We start from the raw sequence: 21,625 nt of genomic DNA, 5'->3' as shown, positions 1-21,625 counted from the left end.
AAAAGAGAGCCTCTAGATCAGGCAGCATACAAGACAGGTCTGAACAGGATTCATGAGGATACTGTAACTGAAGCGGTGAGAAGCTACAAGGTTAATCCTGTTCTCGGAGTCCTATCGCCGCCCATAGCACCGGAGGAGAGAGACCTTCCACGGCAGACAAGGGTAGTATTGGCCCAACTAAGATCAGGCAAGTGCAGCCGCCTCAATTTATACTTATCAGTGATTGATAGCAGCGTAGCTGACGTGTGTCCCATATGTAATCAAGGGCCACATGACACTCGTCACCTTTTTGCTTACCCAGCTAAGCCTACCCGTCTCACTACCAGATCACTCTGGACACACCCCATCCTTGTCGCAGAGTTCCTTGATCTGGCTACTAGCTGAACTACACAAGCATAGAACAAAATGGATGAAAATACATTAAAAACTGTTACAACAACAACATTTTTAGTAGTTAAGATCGCATTTCGCATATGAGTACATACACTATATGACAGACATTCGTCGTAAAATTTTAATTTAGTTAGCTAACCTTTAACAATAATTTAGTTAGCTGACTCGGATTTAACAATACAGGCCTTTGTATGCAATAGTATGCATACAAAGGCCATTTCAACTCTCTTTGGTGTAACGCCTATAATAAGAACTCAGCTTTATATAATGCCGTGCACAAGGGTAGCAATTGTTAAAAATTTAATGTAATAATTTTACAATTTTCATTGCTTGTAATATCTTTTTCCAATGAACATCTAAACCTAAACTTCATTTGCTGGCAAATTTTATTCTCTTTGTGATGAGTCCTCAATTTGTCCAGATGCCCTACTTTGGGTACAGACATTTCAACAATAGAGATATACCGAATATACACCGTTTATGCCAATAAATATCACCTTTATGCCATAATTAACTTTGTAAAGTAGAATTCTTTTGCAAAACAATTTAAACAAGAATCATTTATTTGCTTTTACTAATAATATTTAACTCTATCCTATAAGTAACCTAGGTTCGCATTTTCTCCATTGCTCACTTTTTCTCCATTAAAAATTTTTCCATTTCAGATGATGACCGTGATAGAAAACTATTTTTCATTGCATTGATATCTTTTTGTAATTTATTCATGCCAACGGTTGAGAATATATTCAAGAATTCTTCCACCTGGAATTGTAAAAAAATATAAAACAGGATCTTTCATGATCATCGATTGTGAAAACATCATCCATTGTTTTCACAAACACCCTTATACACACAAAGACTCACCGTCAAATCAGCTTCCTTGTGACGATATTTGACAAATTGGCATTGTGGTGCATGTTTGGCATGTTCTGTCCATGGATCGTCAGTTGGATCCCAGCCGTGCAATGTTTTTCCACAAACAAAACATGTGACCGTATCCTCGTCATTTTTATTTCCTGACCAATAGAAACCAGCTTGGGCCATTTTTGTTATGCTACATTCCGTCGTCTCATCGTAGGGCCATTTTTTAAAACTATCAATTCGGTGTTTCTCCATTAGGTAAACCTTATCAAATTTGCTAAATTTCTCGCTTAATTTTTCACTCATTTTTAAATAACTTATTTCTTTTAAAATACACAATTTATATATTTTATCAGCGTCCCTTTCGCGGTACGTTGCTGTGTTTATTTTAAAAATGCTTCTCTCATTTACGTCAGTTGTCAAAAAATGGGGTTCAGTGTTGGAAAGTGGATAACATAGTGTAGATGGCGTATAGGTAATATATGAAATTTTGTTTGCGACCTAATGGAATAACGTTTTCTTTCAAATGTACACCCAATATACGAATCCATAGGAGAACTGTTGAAATTGAACATGTTTTCAAACATTTTCGTGATTAATTTCAGTTGGGAAACCGTGTTCTGAAGAAACACCAGATATTTCCCTTAATATAATTCAATGCATTAAGGTTGAATTACACACCATGTGTCAATCCGTGCGTTGTTGAAAGAGTTGATTTTTTTCTGTTTGCGGCAAACTATTCCAGCTTTTGATTTCAAAGAGAAATTTCTACTCTTCAATCATCGGACGCATTGAACGCATGGTATGTAATTCTACCTTTAAGCCATCCATATAAAAAACGTTAGCGCGGAATAAATGCGAAATCTTTGTTTTGAGCATTTTCAAACACATATTTAGACAACCCTGGATTTTTCGCACGAAAAAATAGGCAGGTATATTATTTCGCATAAATAAGTTAACATGCCTGGGTTTGAGACCCTATTTACGGAGATAGATGAAGATATTCGTTTTTCGCAGAAACGAACTTAGTACTAAGTATTGGTACGAAAATCACATGATTCTCGTGTATTTCATGTCTTTATAAAATGGAAACAACAGATAAAAACGACTTACCCTAATTACCAATTACACTTCCAAAACCCACTTTAACTAGATATCAACTGTCATTTGATGGATTTCAAATCCACTTTAATAGGTTTCGACCCTAATGTTTATGATGTATAAAGTAAAATGTGGATATTGGAGCCACCGTGGTGCAATGGTTAGCATGCCCGCCTTGCATACACAAGGTCGTGGGTTCGATTCCTGCTACGACCGAACACCAAAAAGTTTTTCAGCGGTGGATTATCCCACCTCAGTAATGCTGGTAACATTTCTGAGGGTTTCAAAGCTTCTCTAAGTGGTTTCACTGGAATGTGGAACGCCGTTCGGACTCGGCTATAAAAAGGAGGTCCCTTGTCATTGAGCTTAACATGGAATCGGGCAGCACTCAGTGATAAGAGAGAAGTTCACAACTGTGGTATCACAATGGACTGAATAGTCTAAGTGAGCTTGATACATCGAGCTGCCACATAACCTAACCTAAATCTTATTTACCGGCGGTACTAATATTAAACGTTAATCCATTGACGATTTTCAGGAACGTATGTTCTAAAAATCATCTTTAGATTTCATATGGAAATTTGCTATGCATGCCAATAATACAGTTTTTCAATTATTTCTTATGGAAACTAAATGTAAAAAGTTGATAATAATACGGAATTTCTTTTAGAATATAAAGTAATGTATTTCTTAGGGGTATGGGAAAATTCCACTGGAAGTTCATATCGTACTACACACGATAAAAAACTACAGAGAATTCCGTGAGGCGCCACTAGCAACTTATTTTATGCCCATAAAGCATATTTGGAAAAAATTATTGGCATGCAATGCAAAAATGAATGTTTCGTTATGCGTATTATCATTTGATTGTAGTTTCTTTTCAAAAGCACATTATGGTCTTCCAGTAAAATTTAATTTGCATGCCAATAATCGCTGGTGTAATTTTTGTATGCCAATTCCTGTGTTGGTATCTACTGTTTGCATTTTCCTTTTGATTGAAAATATATCAAACATAAATCTTGATCATTAGAATTGTTGATAGTAAAAATTATATGAATATCTAGGATGCGGAGGACTTTTCAACATTTTTAAAAGTACTATATTCAGTTTTCAAGCTGAATACAATGTTACATTTTTTAATCAATTAATATAGAAATATGAAATATTTTGTAATCAATGCATTGGATCTCTTCCATCCATAATTTAACCAGACTTGAGTATAATCGTCTTAATTTATATTTTTACACCTTTATTTTAGAGGAATCCAAAAAAAATTGTCAATAATAATGCGGCCGGATATGCGGAGCTCCGTTTGGGCTTGGCCACAATGTCGATGAAAATATAATCACGATGGACACATTATAATAAATACCTCTAATGTTCTTGTACTGGCGAACTGATAATCAATACCGAGTATGAGAACATTGGATGATTATTTCACCATCAATTAACTCTTTTAAATTTATGCCAGTCATTTTGTGCCAGTAGGTATGTACTATAAAAGTAATATGAATGAGTAAAGCTTACAGTTGGTTATAAAAGTTTATTTATTAAAATATGTTTTATTAAAATTAATTCAATTCATAGATAAACATTTTGAGGTAGACAGAAATTTAATATAAAAAGGATTTCTTTCAGACAGAGGACTAGATCTACATTTTCCCAACGATTTTGAACCTAGTGGAAATGAAAACTATCTGAATTTGTACCTTAAGCAAAATATTACAGGGCATGTTATTTAATGTGGATAATAATGAACAAAATCCCCTTGGTGTAATGAAACTATCAGAATTTGTATAATATAAAATGTTGCAGAAAAATAAAACCAACAAAAATAGTTAATGGACATAAGTTGAAAATTCTGTAAAATGATAAAACTAAAAAAGAAAAAAATCAGGTGATGTATAAAATTTCATATGTAACATTTGAACATTTTAAAATACTTCTGACAAATGGATTGGATTTTAATATGGTTTAGTTTAGTTGAGGTGTATCATTATTTGACGAAGTGTATGGTTTAGGCATTACCTTAGTGATACTAGACAGATACATATTTGGTTAATAATAGAAACAAAAATAAAATATTTTGCAATTTGAAGTCATTAGGTTAGAGCGGTATTGGAAAATAATAATTAAAAACAGAAAACAAACTCCACATAAAATGAATTTCATATCGTAAAGCTAAACGAGATCATTTATATTTATCAGAGCACAGCTCTTTAATACTGGGATATAATCCAATTGGAATCAATTTAAGGGGCTTTAATAATTAATAATTAAAAACCAAAAATAGTTTCATTTCTCATGTACTTCAATATATTATTCTCTGTTAAAAATTGTTCAGCTTTCTCGGGCCAATTTGTATTGTTAAGAGATCGAGGACTAGGATGAGCCAGACGTAAAAGACGCTTATTCTTGCAATAAAAAGACTTTTGCAATGTTTTATATACATAGTCACCAATGGCTATAACAACATCAGGTTGGAGTAAATGCAATTGACATTCAATTGTACGAAGGCATATATCCTGTATGTCCTTCTTGTAGAGACCTTTTATTTCGCTGGGTGTTATATTCCGTCCTTGAGCATCAAAAAATGCCAATGGACAAAAATTGTGTACAAAACATTGCTGGGAAAAAGTATCCAAAGAGCCATTGGCAAGTTTTTGAAATAAGGACCATAATCTTTTGCCACTAGGCTCTTCTCGCGTACAGTCGAACCCTTTAATGGGTCTTTTGGGATGTTGTAGAGCTGGTTGATGGACTATGCCATGTAAATGCATAATGTCACGTACAGTGGATATATTCCCAAAGGGCACCTATGTAAAATATTGTGATTGCCCCAATAAAATAGCAATAATGAAGTCAATACTTACCCCATTTTGGGCCATTCCATCGCCGCCTGGATTCATACCAATAAACAAAACCTTTTTTGGTCCTTTTAAATAACGTCTTAAATATTCACAATGAACTTGAGCAGCATATTCAACAGGATTATATATATGTGTAATCTCTGGTGGAGGTGTTAGCAAACGAAGGGCTCCGTTCAATTGACACTCTAAGCCATAAAATTGTTCCCAGAATGAAGCGACAAAAAATGGTGAGACCTTCAATGTTTCATTTTTATTCGTTGCATCGATCACATTATGACTCGTATTTGGTGTGGGATTGTTAGTAATTTTGTATTCAAGCTTTTTCTTTAACATATTTTTAAACTTGTATTTTGCAGGTTAAATTTGTTGTAAACAAAAACGTCTAAATAGACACAGCTGTTCAACCGGCAGCGAGTAAATACAAACGTGACGTTCGTAGGTTGTCGAAAACATGGTCGTGTGTAAACACAATAATTACGACTGTCGGTATGAGAAACACTGTTTATGCGATTTACAGACTATCAGTTATTCCGGGCGGAATGTCGGTGTTTGTGTCGGATCGATACGACTTGTCGGCGATGACTAAATAATCAATAAATGTGTTAGCGATCGCTTATGAAGTAGCAGTATCGATTATTATGTGGTCACTATCTGGGATATTTTTGACACGAGCACTGTCGTCCGGATAAACCTATATTCTGGATGGCGCATTACAACTAGGGCTGTCGTTCGGGTTTGATTTTTAAAAATCCCGGGATTCGGGATTTCAAAATTCAGAATCCCGGGATCCCGGGATTTTTTCGGGATCCCGAAATGTCCGGGATTCTATAAATATTTCAAGTAACAACAATCTACAGCGCCAAAAAATTGTTGTAAATTGAACCAATTTAGTTTAATTCATTTTATGAACAAAAAACTAAAAACAAAACAATATTAAAAAGTAATTTTAAATTGCTATCATACTTAACGAACATTTTGTCTAATTCAACATTGTGAAGAAAATAAAAATGTGTTGTGACAAAACTATATAAAAAATACATTTCATATCGCAATCTTATGCGCTTTACAGACTATCAGTTATTCCGGACGACAGTGCTCGTGTCGAACATATCCCATATATTGTGCGCATTATAAGTTAAGTCCGAAGGCATAATCGATACTGCTGCATGTTTATGGGATCGATAACACATTTACCGATTATTTAGTCATCGCCGACAAGTCGTATCGACCCGACACACTGTAAGATTCTTTACAAAAACCGACATTTCGTCCGGAATAACTGATAGTCTGTAAAGCGCATTACTCAACAAAACATTTTAAGGTCTGGGTTAGATTATGCGTATCTTCGTATACTTATGTACTTCGTTTTAAGTAAAAATATCAAGACTTCTAAATTGTTATTAGATAAATGCGATCTTGTCATATTTTCTATTATTTTATTCTATTATTTTATGTAGTGTTCCATTTCACATGAACTCATTATTCAAAGAACCATGACTTTTGCGGACTCGATTTTTGATGAAATTGTGCTGTTCAATATACCCCATGTATAACAAATTCTTACTCAAGGTGTACCATAAATGTTTATTAACTCAATTTGTCGGTTATGAAATCTAACGGCGGTTTACAATGAGTGAAAACTCCAATTTATTAATAAACAATCATAAAAGCCCACAATTTCAGCAAATTTGAATTACTTTTTCGGGATCCCGAAAAATCCCGGGATTAAAAATAAAAAATCTCGGGATTCGGGATAAATCCCGTCTCGAAAATCCCGGGATTTCGGGACGGGATTTGTCCCGGGTGACAGCCCTAATTACAACTGATGGCCGATATCTGTCCATAGTTATATAGCTCCCATATAAACCGATCTTCAGATTTGACTTCCAGAGCCTCTTGGAAGAGCAAATTTAATCGGAACCGATGGAAATTCATTATTTGCTTATAATCATTATAAGATGGACTTTAGACACAGAGATTTGGACTTCAGACACAGATGCATCGTGCTAACATAGTTCGCAATTCTGGTAATAATATTACCACTGCGTCGTCCAGACTATAAGTTTTTCCGGACGGAATATCTTTTTTGTAAAGAATCTTACAATGTGGCCAATCGATACGAATTGTCGGCGATGACTAAATAATTGGTACATGTGTTTTCGATCCCATAAATATGTAACAGTATCGATTATTCCTTCGGACTTAACTTATAGTGTAGCCAATGTCTGAGATATGTTCGACACGAGCACTGTCGTCCGGATAAACTTATGTATGGACGGCGCATACCTTCAATAGATGTACTTTAAGAAATATTCGTCTTATCCTTCCTTCTTCCACGATGGGTTTATTCAAATAAAAATATGAATTCCTCAGCCTCTACGACTCAAACGCTCTTCGTATATTTTTGTAAAAACATTTTATTTATTTGCTTATCTAAGCACTACATAATTATTATGGCATTTTATGAGTTATTTCGGTACGACTATAAGTCTATATAAATTAAATACATACTTATATAATTAATTCGAAGCGCAAGTAATTTTAACAATCATCATATCTTAGTAATTAAACATTTAATATTATACCCAATTTCCATGCCCATATTAAAATTAAAAATCCAACACCAAATAATATTAAAACCCAAAATTTTCTTAGTTACTATATTATGGATCAAATTTCATATTGAACTAAAACTGGCTTAAAATTCCAATTTCAGTCAGCAGCAAATTTACCATAACCGAATCGATCTGTTCGTTCTACTAAATTCAGCCGCATTTTTTTATTTATCAATTGAGCGGTTTTTGAAGTTTCCGTTTAACGAAAGCCTTCGTTTCAGATACGAGAAATTGCTGCTTCGTTTTGAAGACTTTTTTATAATATATGAATAAGAACCTATAAATTTAAAATAAATAATCTATTTTTCAAAGATCATTTGTTATGCCTGGAAATTAGGAAAACGTTTCAGTCTTCATTTAATCTTACAGATGTGTAGGAATAAGTTCATTCTATTTGCAACCCTTAGAGTTTTCGCAGGCACATCAAACAATTCCATTTGAATGTGTAAATTACAATATATTAAGACTTATTCTTATTTTTCTTATGAAAAAACTAGATTTTAAGATTTCGACGTCTGTTGCTAATGTTGGACCATTCAACTGGAATTGATGAGGAAATTGCATATTTCGTTGTGGCACAATTTTGCAATTTCTGGGCTCTTTCACAGCGACGACTTACAGACCAGTAGGCAAATCCTTTGGGACATCTAAAGATTTGACCTTCCAAGCGTTGTGTTTCCCATGAGTATTGACATTTTACAAAGATCTGACCACAATCATCTTGATTGAGGGCAAAATGACCTTCGGCTGGGCAAAGAGGAGCTGTTGAACGTATTTGTATCTAAAAAAAGAAAAGTTGTATAAATTAACATTGTGAAAAAAGAAAATTTAATATAAATGGTATTGCTAACTATCAGAGCTGATTGATGAAAATGAATCCAAATATGAAATACACAAAACTATTGTTGTCCTACATTTATAAAATTTAGCAATAACGTTTTTTTTTGCAACTCTAACAAAATGTGTTTGACATGTCGTTTTACTTGGAAGTTGTTGCAATAATGTCAGTACCTCGAAAAATGTCAACCTTTGTAATTACTTATGCTATGTTCCTACTAATTCGTTTTCCAAAACATTTCACCGTTCACACCGAGTTTAGATGTTTAGTATGAAAGTTACCATGGAAACGAGAAATTTCCATTTACTTTAAATTCATATACATATATTCACTGTTTGTTCAAATAAATACCGCAAAGAAAAAAAATTAAGTTATTTTCACATCCCTATGTTCTCCAAAGACTTTGTTTATTCGTTTTTCTATGAAATTGATTTCAATAATTTGGCATATACAGTACGTTCAGTCAGAGTATATTCAAAATTAGGGGGGTTACATTCTAAAATTTACGTGTATAGGTGGGTATTAAGTTCGAGTTTAGCCGCTAATTTTCACTAAAGTGAAAACTAAATGAGTAAAATACGTCATAAAATTATACATATTTGTCGCAGATTTCATTATAACTTGATACACGGTTGAAAAAGACTGTTTTTCATATGTTTGGCTATAAACATTATATGTTTGGAACACACATTTTTAAACACAATATTTTTGAGTGCAAGCATATAAAGTTCATAAACTAGCATAACATGTTTGGGACATATATGTTAATATGTTAGAACATGTTATGTTTGGGACATAAAATGTTTGTAAATATAATATGCTTGAATGCAAACATATATTAATTTAGAAATAACCTATAAACATATATGTGTTTAGTAGCTTCGAGCGCTATTTAACAGGGAGCGATATTGAATAAAGTTGGTGGTTGTTGCTTGTTATTACAAAATTAACATTTTATTTTTCCTTGGGCAATTGATCAGCTACTTCTTTGATCCTTACAAACTGTGTGGTCCGCTGTTCGAATCCCCGTCCGGCAAAAGGTAAAATTAAAATAAAAAAAATCATAAAATTGAATAATTTCTTCTACAATGTTTGTATTACAGAAAAAGGTGCTAAGAACTAAAAAATCTCGTGGAAGTGAGAAAGATGTGGGGGAATATACAGTTAGGCAGAAACAAAATTTTGAGCATTCAGGTCGAAAACCTATGTTGTTAGCACCTATATTACCTGTTTATTTTCATAATTCATTATGATTGTAAATATATAAATAAATAAATAAAATTTTGAGCACAATATTGTTTGGGAGAATTTTTTTAAGCATATAATATTTTTGGGTGCAAAATGCTTCCAAACATATTATATGGTCACATAATAACATATTGTTTTTTGGAAGACAACATTATTGAATTTGGATGCAAAAATACAAAATGTTTGGAACTTAGACTACCCAAACATATATTGTTTAGACCAATATGCTTTCAAACATATTATATATTGGTAGAGATCAAACATATAAATGTTTGGGCAATACCCAAAAATGTATATGCTTGAAGCAAAATAAATTTGGGAGTATATGTTACAGAAGCGATTTTTTGTGAGGGTGTATAAGGTGAGTACTATGTTCGTTTTTTTTCACCAAAACACTAAATTAAAAGTACAAATAGAATTATGAAGACGACAATATAATGGATGGAAAAGATCCAAGAAATTGATTACAAATAATTTTATATTTCTAAATTAGTTAATTAAAAAAAGTAACCGTGAAAACAAGCTGGTTTTCAGCTTGAAAACTGAACATAGTACTCAGCTATAGGTGAGTATTAAGTTCGAGTTTAGCCGCTAAAATAACCATTTTTTTTTCAAGATTACTTTTCTTAATTAATCCACTTTAAGGAATACTTTGTGAAAATTTGCTTTGGGCTATTCCCCACCAAGTTATACTAAAATTTGCAACAAATATGCATAATTTTATGCTTTTTTTAATGATTTAGTTTTCACTTTAGCGATTTTAGCGGCTAAACTCGAACTTAATACTCACCTATAGCTGAGTACTATGTTCAGTTTTCAAGCTGAGTACTATGTTCAGTTTTCAAGCTGGTGTTATAACTTCTTATAGTCTGATGAATGACAACGCTCTTGGTATGGATCATTGTCACTTATCAATAATACATGAATCCTATCTACTTACCGTATGACTTTGCTTGTAATCATCCTCAAATTGGCCAATTAATGTTGTACGTGCCTTAACATCACAATTTTCACCCTGTTTGGGAGAATCACATCTATTTAAATCTTCATGGTATACCGTTCCATTGGGACATTGGAAAACCACAATATTTTGATCATAGCTATCCTGTTTTTCTGTACATTGATAGAACATATTGCAATGCTTGGGATGACGTCTGAAGCCAGTTGGACAGATAAATAGTTGTTGCCCTTCACTAGTTTGAGGACAAGGACCAGTCGTATTGCTTGAGGATTCTGGTTGTGTTGTTGTTTGACCAGTGATGGGTTCCATTGAGGTTGTAGTTTCGGGAATTTCTGTTGTTGACGTTTCCATAGGTTTGCCAGTTGTATCTGGTTTACCAGTAGTTGTTGTCTCTTTGGGATTATCCGTGGTTGTCTCTGGCTTTCCTGTTGTTTCCTTGGGATTGTCGGTAGTGGTGGTTTCTGGCTTTCCTGTTGTTTCCTTGGGATTGTCTGTAGTGGTGGTCTCTGGCTCCATGGTCGTTGTCTCTTTGGGATTGTCTGTGGTGGTCGATTCGATTGGTTTACCCATAGTTGTTGTTTCCTTAGGATTATCGGTAGTTGTGGTTTGTGGTTTTCCAGTACTGGTAGTGGTTTCGTTGGGATTTTCCGTTGTAGTAGTGTCAATTTGAGCCATCGTAGTGGTGGGTTCTTTGGGACTTTGAGTGGTGGTCATTTCTGGTTTACCCGTGGTATTCATTTCGGTTGTTGGTATTTCTGTAGTCGTGGCAGCGCTGCCCGAAGAACAATTGCCCGATACTTTGTCGGCATAATTACAGGTTTCCAATGAGGTATCCCACACTGTTCCTTCTGGACAACGGAAACTGTATATTTGATAGTTACCTGTTTTTTCAGCATCTACACAACGATAGTAACGATTGCAATCGCTGCTATCAGGGAAGAATCCTTCTTCAGTACATGTGTGATTAATTGGTTCCATGGTTGTGCTTTCGTATTGCTCAGTGGTTGAATCTGTGGTGGGAACATAGCCAGGCATTCCAGTAGTTGTGGGCATTGTCTGTGTGGTTGGTAACTCAGTGGTTGTTATCTCCGATGTTTGCATGGCGGTTGTGGTAGGCATCGTTGTCGTACTTGGTGGTAAGGTTGTTGACTCCGCTGGTTTTTGAGTTGCCATAGCAGTGGTTGTAGTACCTTCGGTAGTCGTCACAGGTTTTTCTGTAGTTACGGATTCTGTCGTTGTTTCGGGTGGTTCCGTTTGTCCTGCACACCTTTCTACATTGGCCATATAGTCACATGTTTGTGTTTCCTCACTCCAACCAGTACCCTTACCACACATGAATTCTTTTTTATCATAGGAATCTCCATTGGCCACACATCTATAGAATTTTTTGCAATCGTTTGGATCTGCCATAAAACCTTCACCGTTGCATTCGGTACCTGGTGGCAAATTCGGTATTGGTGTCGTTGAGGTCGGTTGCATTGTGGTGGTATATTCGGTGGTTTGTTCAGTTGTCGTTGACATTTCCGTGGTGGTGGAGGGTTTTGTAGGCATTGATTCAGTCGAGGTTGTACCCATCGTGGTGGTGGTAATTGGTTTTTCATAATCAGTAGTTGTTGTTGTAAGACTTTCCGAACTTGGTGTGGGTTTATCCGTTGTTGTCGTTTCTAGTTCTGGAGACTCAGTTTGGCCTTGACAGCGTTCAATATTATCACGATGGTCGCATGTCTGTTTGTCCTCACTCCAACCTGTTCCTTTAGCACACATGAACTCATGTTTCACATAGCCATTAGCGGTTTTTTCACAACGATAAAATTTGCGACAATTGTCCGGATCGGCCATGAATCCTTCACCCTTGCATTCTTTACCTGGTGGTAGATTTGGAACGGGTGTTGTAGATGTGGGTTCCATGGTGGTTGTATACTCAGTTGTGGTGGAAGATATCATTGTTGTTGTTTCCACATTGGTGGTAGGTCTCATAGTCGTAGTTGTAGGACGTTCTGTGGTTGTTGTAGCTTTCTCCGTCGTAGTTGTAGGGGTCTCCGCTGTTGTGGTAGGTTTCAATGTTGTAGTTGTTGCACTCTCAGTAGTAGTGGTGGGTTTCATTGTTGAGGTTGGCTCTATTTCTGTTGTGCTACTTGTGACATATTCCTGAGTAGTTGTCTCAGGTCCCGGTTCCTCTGTTTGACCTTGACAACGATCGACATTATCACGGTGATCACATGTTTGTTTATCCTCGCTCCATGCAGTACCTTTAGCACATTTAAACTGGTGCATTTCGTAGCCTTTATCTGTCATGATGCATCTATAAAATTTCTGACAGTTATCCGGATCGGACATGAATCCTTCCCCTTGGCATGTCTTGCCTGGTGGTAAATTGGGTATTGGGGTCGTTGATGATGGTTCCATAGTTGTAGTTGTATAATCAGTAGAAGTCGATGATTCAGAACTTGTTTCCATGGGATATTGAGTAGTTGTGGTCATAGTTGGTTTAAGAGTTGTAGTTGGCATGCTGGTGGTTGTGGGTTTTTCGTAATCCATTGTCGTTGAAGTGTACTTTTCCGTGGTACTATTTTCAGCAACCGTTGTTGTAGTTTCGATGTCTGGCTCTTCCGTAGTTCCAGCACAACGTTCCACATTTGATCTATGGTCACACGTTTGATTGTCTTCGTTCCATGCTGTACCCTTCGAACATTTGAACTCATGCATTTCATATCCTTTATCAGTCATAATGCATCGGTAGAATTTTTGGCAGTTATCGGGATCGGCCATGAAGCCTTCTCCCTGACATTTCTTGCCAGGTGGCAAGTTGGGTATTGGTGTTGTGGATGTAGTCGACATAGTTGTAGTTGTTTCGGAGGAGATTGTTTCTGTGGTTGGTCTAAAAGTCGTTGTTGTTGGCATTATGGTTGTCTCTGTGGTTGGTTTAAAAGTCGTTGTTGTTGGCGTTGTGGTTGTTTGTGCGGGCTTTTCTGGATATTTGTTTGTGGTAGTCATGGTTGGTTTATCTGTGGTCGTTGGCATGCTGGTGGTGGTGGGTTTCTCATAATCCATCGTCGTTGAGGTGTATTTCTCAGTGGTAGAGCTCTCATATTCTGTGCTCGTTGTTTCCAAATCAGGCTCTTCTGTGGTACCAGCACATCGCTCTACATTTTCTCTGTAGTCGCAAGCTTGTTTATCCTCATTCCACGCTGTACCCTTGGAACATTTGAACTCATGTTTTTCATATCCGTTTCCAGTTTTAATACACCGATAGAATTTCTGACAATTGTCTGGATCAGCCATAAAACCTTCTCCCTTACATTCTTTTCCTGAGGGCAAATTCGGTATGGGTGTTGTAGAAGTTGGCTGCATGGTTGTTGTGTAATCTGTGGTAGTGGTGGAAGTCATTGTTGATGTTTCCGAAGTTGTTGTTGGATAGTGAGTGGTTGTTATGGTAGGTTTGTAGGTTGTTGTGGGGCTAGCAGATGTAGTAGTGGTGTATTCAATTGTGGTGGTAGTATATTTTTCTGTCGTTGTACTCCATTTATCCGTTGTGCTTGTTACATCTTCAATAGTTGTGGTTTCCGGTTCAGGTTCTTCTGTGGTTCCGCTACAACGTTCAATATTCTCTCTATAATCACATGCTTGTTTATCTTCATTCCATCCTGTTCCTTTGGCGCATTTAAATTCATGTCTTATGTAATCACCTTTGCCATCGCTAGTGCAACGATAGAATATACGACAATTATCTGGATCCGCCATAAAACCTTCTCCTTTGCATTGGGTTCCAGGTGGAAGGTTTGGTATAGGAGTTGTTGACGTTGTGGGCATGGTTGTGGTTTCTTCGCCAGTACTTGGCTTGGAAGTACTTGTCTCGTATTTACTAGTTGTTGTGGGATAGTAACCAGGCATGTTGGTTGATCCGGTACGGCAATTTGGATCTGATACTTCTGATGGATGATTGCAACTTTCTATTTCGGCATCCCACACCGTGTTATTGCCACATTTGAATGAGTGTTTCTCGAAACCTCCCTTCCCATTATCAATACATCTGTAGAATCTTTGGCAGTCATCTTTATCTCCGAAGAACCCTTCTTTCGGACATGGATCTTTGGGGGAAATTGGTTTATTTGGATCTGGTTTCATCGTTGTTGTAGTAGGACTAGATGTAGTCGTTGTTCCTAGTGTAGTAGTATCTGAAGGTTTGTCTGTAGCTATTGGGTTTGGTTTACTAGTGGTAGTCTGAGGTTTCAGTGTAGTATCTTGAGGCTTTTCTGTGGTGGGTTCATATCCAGGTTTTTCAGTGGTTGTACTAATCTGAGGTTTCTCTGTAGTGTCCTGAGGCTTATCTGTTGTGGGTTCATATCCAGGTTTTACTGTTGTTGAAATAGTCTGAGGTTTTTGGCTTGTTTCTTGTGGTTTATTGGTTGTGGGTTCATAGCCTGGTTTTCCTTCGGTAGTTTCTTGAGTTGAGGTACCACCGCCTGTATTTGGATTACATTTATTTAAATCATGGTTACATGTTTGTAGATCACTATCCCACACAGTACCATCTCCGCAGCGGAATGGATATTGAGTAAATCCACCTCGGCCATTATCAACACAACGGTAGAATCTGGTGCAATCATTTGGGTCTCCCACAAAACCATCGGTCTTACAAATGCCTTGAGGTTGTGGTGGTGGTGGTGTGGTTGGTGGCCTTGTTGTAGGTTTTGGTTTCTGCGTTGTTGTTGGTTTAGATGTTGGAGGTTCTTCTATGGGTTTGCTTGTAGGCAATGGACTTGAAGTAGTTGGCTTTTGTGTTGGTGTTCCTGTTTGTGTTGAACCTGTACCACATTTTCGATCTTTCACAGCCCAAGCATGATTGCAGGCTTCAATTTGATTATCCCATACAGTACCGGGCCCACAGGTAAACGCAACTTTATCATAGCCACCTTTGCCATTATCCACACATCTGTAGAACTTGGCACAGTTTTGAGAATCTTCCAGATATTGGTTATTACTATTACAAACTCCCATTGGATGTTGTTGTGAAGATGTACTAGACTGTTGTGAGGAAGAGGAACTTGAACTTTGCGTTGTCGATGACCCTTGAGAAGATGAGGAGGAGGATGTGGAACTTTGCGATGATGATTCTTGAGATGTTGTGGAACTTTGAGAACTACTTGATGTTTGGTTAGTACTGGACCCCTCTGTTGACGTGGATCCGGATGAGCTGCTTTGAGTTGTATTTGACTCTTGCGATGAAGAACTTTGTGAAGAGGATGATGTGGATGAGGATTGTGACGAAGAAGATTCATGAGTTCCAGATGTGCTACTAGTTGTGGAATTTTGGCTACTACTTTGGGTGGAGGAAGATGTGGAATTGCTAGACTCTGTGCTTGTTGAAGGTGTAGACGGCGGTGGCATTTTACAATTTCTTTTCGGTACTTGATCTGGGTGATCACAACTATTCGCTTCCGGATGCCAAATAGTATTGGGAGGGCATTTAAAGGACACCTTCGAATAACCACCCTTGCCATTATCTATGCATCTGTAAAATTTACTGCAATCTTCTTTGTCATCCAGGAAAGTTTCCTCACTTTCACAGTTTTCGGCTGGACGGAATGGTTTCTGAGTCGTTGTTGTTTGATTATTGCTACCGGTTTGTGTGTTCGATTCAGTTGATTGCGATGAGGTACCAGATTGCGATGAGGTATTATTGGTTGATGAGCTTGAACCAGAACTTGATGATGATGTGGATGATTGTTGACTGCCTGTCTGTGTAGTGGAGCCACTAGATTGATTAGATTCGGTAGATGATGAAGATGAACTTTGAGTGCTGGAACCAGATTGATTTGAGCTACTTTGTGATGTGGACGATTCTTGACTTTGGTTAGATCCAGAGCTTGAAGATGATTGAGTTTCGGTTTGTGTTGAAGACGACTCTTGGCTACCAGATGATTGGGCTGTGGAACCTGATGACTGACTTGACCCCGTACTTGAAGAACCTTGAGATGAACCTGTTTGCTGGTTATTGCTCGATGATTGATTAGATCCTGAACTCGAGGAGGATTGAGATCCACTTTGTGAAGAAGAAGATTGTTGACCACTCGATGACTGGGTTGTTGAACTTGAAGACTGATTTGATTCGGTAGTGGAAGAAGATTCATTTGATCCAGAGCTAGAAGATGACTGTGATCCATTTTGAGATGATGACTGTTGGCCATCTTGCGTTGTCGATGAGGAGCTTTGTGATCCTTGAGAGCCTGATTGGCCGCTACTGCTAGAAGATTGGTTTGATCCTGAGCTAGAAGATGATTGGGAATTTGAAGATTGATTGGATTCGGTCGTGGATGAGGAACTTTGCGAACCTTGCGAACCGCTAGAAGACGAGGAACCCTGTTGTTGGGAAGATGAACTTCCACCATTTGCCATAACTTTACATTGCTCTTTTTGTACGTCTGTGGGATGATTACAACCTTTCGAATCAGAATCCCATACCGTTCCTGGAGCACAATCGAAAGCAATAGTATCAAAGCCTCCATTACCATTATCCACACATCGATAGAAGCGGCCGCAATCAGTTTTATCCGGTAAATATGTTTCACTATCAATACATTTTCCATCGGGATTCGATGGTTTCTGTGGTTTATTGCCTGAGCCAGATGAAGTTTGATTATTAGATGAGCTTCCCGATTGTGCTTGGCTATTACTTGATGAAGTACCCGATTGGCTATTTGATGAATTTGATTGATTGTTGTTCGATGATGAATTAGATTGATTGTTGTTGGACGATCCTGAAGATTGGTTATTAGATGACTGATTATTGCTGGAAGATGAGCCTGATTGAGTATTATTTGAGCCCGCTTGATTATTAGATGAGCCTGAGGTAGATGATTGATTTGATGAAGTGGATTGATTATTTGACGAGCTAGATGACGAACCAGATTGATTATTTGATGAATTGGATTGATTGTTGTTCGATGATGAGCCAGATTGATTATTTGACGAATTAGATTGATTGTTGTTGGACGATCCTGAAGATTGGTTATTAGATGACTGATTATTGCTGGAAGATGAACCTGATTGAGTATTATTAGATCCTGCTTGATTATTAGATGAGCTTGACGACGAACTTGATTGATTATTGGATGAATTTGATTGATTGCCTGATGAACCAGACTGATTATTTGAAGATGAACCAGATTGGTTGTTTGATGATCCTGATTGATTGTTAGAAGATCCAGATTGGGTAATTTTACACTTTTCTCGTTGCGAATCGCTGGGTAAATCACAAACTTTATCATCTTGATTCCAAACGGTTCCAGGTCCACATGTAAATGGTACCATTTCTAATGTTCCATTTCCGTTGTCACGACATCGATAGAACTTGGCACAATTTTCCATATCTGGTATGTAGGTATTTTCATCTTCACAATGCGTGGAAGCTGGTTTATTTGTTGTTGAGGTCGAGTTCTGATTGTTGGAGGAGCTTGACTGAGCAGTTTGATTATTAGCGTTTTGGGAATTTGAGCTTGAAGATGTTTGATTATTGGATGCGGTTGATTGATTTTGGTTATTTGAATTTGAACTTTGAGAGTTGGAATTTTGATTAGTGCTATTCGACGATTGCTGATTGTTGGAGCTTTGTGTGGTGTTTTCATTATTGGTGGAACTGGAACTAGATGAAGCAGTGCTTGATTGACTTTGGTTGCTGCTTGATGATGTGGAACTTTGAGTACTGGACGAAGAACTCGAAGAACTTTCTGTCGAAGATTGTTGAGATGCGGAAGAGGACGAAGACGAAGAAGATGTAGATGTAGATGACGACATTGATGAAGATGAAGATGACGATGTAGAAGAGTTATGTTGTGAACTAGATGCAGAGGATGTCGTATTCTGATAACTGCTTTGTGATGATTGTGTTGATGTTTGCTGTTCATCCATTTGAGGTCCTATTTGTTGTTGTTCATCCTCCCTATTCATACATCCACCATTACTTCGTACACTATCTATGTGATTACATGATTGCAATGATTCATCCCAAGCTGTACCATCCGAGCAGCGGAAGCCAATTTTATTAAATGTCTGACCATTGGATATGCAACGATAGAAAACAGTACAATCATCTGGATCACTCATAAATCCATCTCCTCTGCATGGTGGTCCTTGGTCATTATCTAGGGCCATATTGCCAGCCGAACGTGCGGAAGAGGTAGAAAAGGAAATTACCGAAACACCGCTTAATCCTGTAAGCCCATAATTTTGCCATTGATTGGAGGTACCAGCCATGGCATTACCATTGTTTGCAATACCACCACTGCTGCCAATACCACCACGTAAGTGAGCCGTTTGTAGGATGTGCATCAATCTGTTATCAATACTTTCATCATAGTTGTCAGTATTACCCCAATTCCCCAGAGCAATGTGATGGCCCTCAACGCTATCGGCATCTGTAACATCAGTTGTCAGTTGTGTATCGATTTCATTCATATAATGCTGACATTCCTCACGATTTGCCAACAACGGAGGCATGCATAATTTTAAATCACGTGAGAATATGGTTCCTCGCTTGCAACTCAACAAATAAGCTTTGATGTAACCGTCATTTTGTTGTTCACAACGATAGTACAAGTGGCACTCATCCTGATGGGCATGTAGGCCTTCCGTTAGACATGAGAATACTTCAGGTGATTCGACATTGCTTATGATATCATTTTCATTGCTTGCCCAGTCTCTACGGTAATGGGGGTCTATATCTGCACCTTCATTTCCGTTGCCATGATAGATGGAGTTTTCATTGTCATTGTAGTGTAACGGTGAGGATGTAATATCTGTAATAGAGATATAAAATAGTAAAATTTTGATTATTATTGTACAGTTTTAGACGAAGTTCTTAAAGTAGAGATAGTCATTTTTATTAGAAAAAAATTAAAACCAATATGGAAAATCTATAATCGAGTGGGGCTGACTATGACTATGAAGAAAAACTTTGTTTTCTTATAAACAACAATTGCCTAAGGAAAGAAACGCATATAATGAAAACAGATGTGGTTTTTTCTCATTTATCGGAGTCTGTGTTACCGTTGAGAATTTCTAAAAAGTGCCAGAAAAAGTTTCACTCGCAAAATAAGGTGACACAATCATTTTGAACTAGTAAGGAAAGTCTAAAGTCGGGCGGGGCCGACTATATTATACCCTGCACCAGTTTGTAAATTCACATTTTCGATACTATATCAAATCCGTCAAATGTGTTGGGTGCTATATATAAAGGTTTTTGTCCCAAATACATACATTTAAATCTGACTCCATCTGAACAAAATTTATAATCTATAGACTTAAAATTTAAGTCTGCTAATGCCCTGGGATGGTACACTATGTTAGTAAAAAATATGGGAAGCATTTTAATCTGAATCAATTTTGAGGCAACTTCGCAAAAGTGTATTTATGATTTATCGGTCGATACACTGAAAAAAATATTGTCGTGAGGTCAAAGATTTCATGAGGAATGTCCTTGTCCACAAGTTGATAAACTTTTCAATGAAGGTATTGTCCTTATAATTAAGTGATTTTGACTTAAAAATGGATATCATAACATGAAAGAAAAAATTTTTGGTCTAAGGTCAAGTTGACTTTAATAATTCAGCATCTTGACTACAAAGCACAAAATCGTTCAAATATATGACATGTTTTTCAACACTTTATTTTAAACGTGTTTTTACTTGAAACATAGCATAATTTCTACTGGAAGTCGAGTCTGAATTTGTAAAATAAAGTTGTCGTTAACTCGTTTTTAAAGGACTTTGATAGCGTATGAAGAAAAAAAGCTGAAAAAACGAAAAATTAAAATTTGCTTCCTAGAATCTAGTACACAAAACCCAAATTTAAAAGAGAATTGTGTCTTAAAAGTGCCCTTACTTGTATTCTCCGCTTCTTTGGCTCGGAATCAATACCAAAATTTTTAGAGTAAAGACAAAATCTTTGGAACCGGGCATGCTTTTTTTTCAGTGTAAATATGTATTAGAAATAAAGGAAAATTTGAGTCACTTTTACAAGTTTTCGACTTAGCAGTGGCGATTTTATAAGGAAAATGTGGGTATTTTGGTAATTTTTGCCCAAATCGGAAAAACATATATATGGAAGCTATATAGAAATCTAAACCGATTTCAACCAAATTTGACATGCATACTTAGTATTTTAATTCTACTCCTTGTGCAAAATTTCACGAAAATCGGACTACAACTTTGAACTCTGTGGTCATATGACGGAAAATCGGGCGAAAGATATATATGGGAGCTATATCTAAATCTGAACCGATTTCAATAAAATTTAGTACACTTGACTACACTACTAATTGTACTCCTAGTGCAAAATGTCAACCAAATTGGGCTAAAACTCTTGCTTCTGGGGCCATATAAGTCTATATCGGGCGAAAGATGTATATGAGAGCTATATCTCAATCTGAACCGATTTCAATCAAATTTGGCACACCTGACTATAGTACTTATTGTTCTCCTGGTGCAAAATTTCAACCAAATTAGGGTAAAAATCTGGCTTCTGGGGCCATTTAAGTCCATATCGGGCGAAAGATATATATGGGAGCTATATCTAAATCTGAACCGATTTCTGTAAAATTTTCCACACTTGACTATACGAGCAAGTAAATTGGTGTGGGTAGAAATTCTTTTAGTTTAAACAGCAATCTAGGATGCCATACACGATCAAAAGCTTGTTGAGGCCAGAGTTTGCTTAAAATTTTGCAAACTAAACATTTGGT

At 36.8% G+C, this 21,625-nt stretch overlaps 3 protein-coding genes and 1 long non-coding RNA gene across 4 annotated transcripts in view; 1 reads left to right on the top strand and 3 right to left on the bottom strand.

The window, feature by feature from the left end:
* Positions 1-922: 922 nt before the first annotated feature.
* Positions 923-1,665, bottom strand: Det (baculoviral IAP repeat containing deterin). The gene is made up of 2 exons (XM_075314360.1): positions 1,258-1,665; positions 923-1,155 (listed from the first exon to the last, which is right to left on the bottom strand). Exons 1-2 carry the CDS (start codon positions 1,558-1,560, stop codon positions 1,024-1,026), a joined length of 435 nt encoding a protein of 144 aa, XP_075170475.1. The 5' UTR covers positions 1,561-1,665; the 3' UTR covers positions 923-1,023.
* Positions 1,666-3,535: 1,870 nt separating this feature from the next.
* LOC142222030 (uncharacterized) lies at positions 3,536-4,192 on the top strand. Its single transcript, XR_012718245.1, has 2 exons — positions 3,536-3,843; positions 3,994-4,192. It is a non-coding gene; the product is annotated as an uncharacterized LOC142222030 (long non-coding RNA).
* On the bottom strand, positions 3,885-5,628 carry Smug (Single-strand-selective monofunctional uracil-DNA glycosylase). The gene is made up of 2 exons (XM_075291952.1): positions 5,229-5,628; positions 3,885-5,171 (listed from the first exon to the last, which is right to left on the bottom strand). The coding sequence occupies exons 1-2, from the start codon at positions 5,556-5,558 to the stop codon at positions 4,632-4,634; spliced, it is 870 nt and encodes a 289-aa protein (XP_075148067.1). The 5' UTR covers positions 5,559-5,628; the 3' UTR covers positions 3,885-4,631.
* A 1,996-nt stretch (positions 5,629-7,624) lies between these two features.
* Positions 7,625-21,625, bottom strand: part of Mur89F (Mucin related 89F) — a 392,785-nt gene continuing 378,784 nt past the window's right edge. The window contains exons 4-5 of the mRNA XM_075291951.1: positions 10,867-19,682; positions 7,625-8,621 (exon numbers count right to left, since the gene is read on the bottom strand). Coding sequence (XP_075148066.1) covers positions 8,334-8,621; positions 10,867-19,682 — 9,104 coding nt within the window. The 3' untranslated portion in view covers positions 7,625-8,333. The remainder of the gene's footprint in view (positions 8,622-10,866; positions 19,683-21,625) is intronic.

This window comes from Haematobia irritans, chromosome 1 (assembly GCF_050003625.1).
Source record: "Haematobia irritans isolate KBUSLIRL chromosome 1, ASM5000362v1, whole genome shotgun sequence".
Taxonomy (NCBI): Eukaryota; Metazoa; Arthropoda; class Insecta; order Diptera; family Muscidae; genus Haematobia; species Haematobia irritans.
The sequence above is the reverse complement of the archived record's forward strand: the minus strand, read 5'-3'. Positions and strand labels throughout refer to the sequence as shown.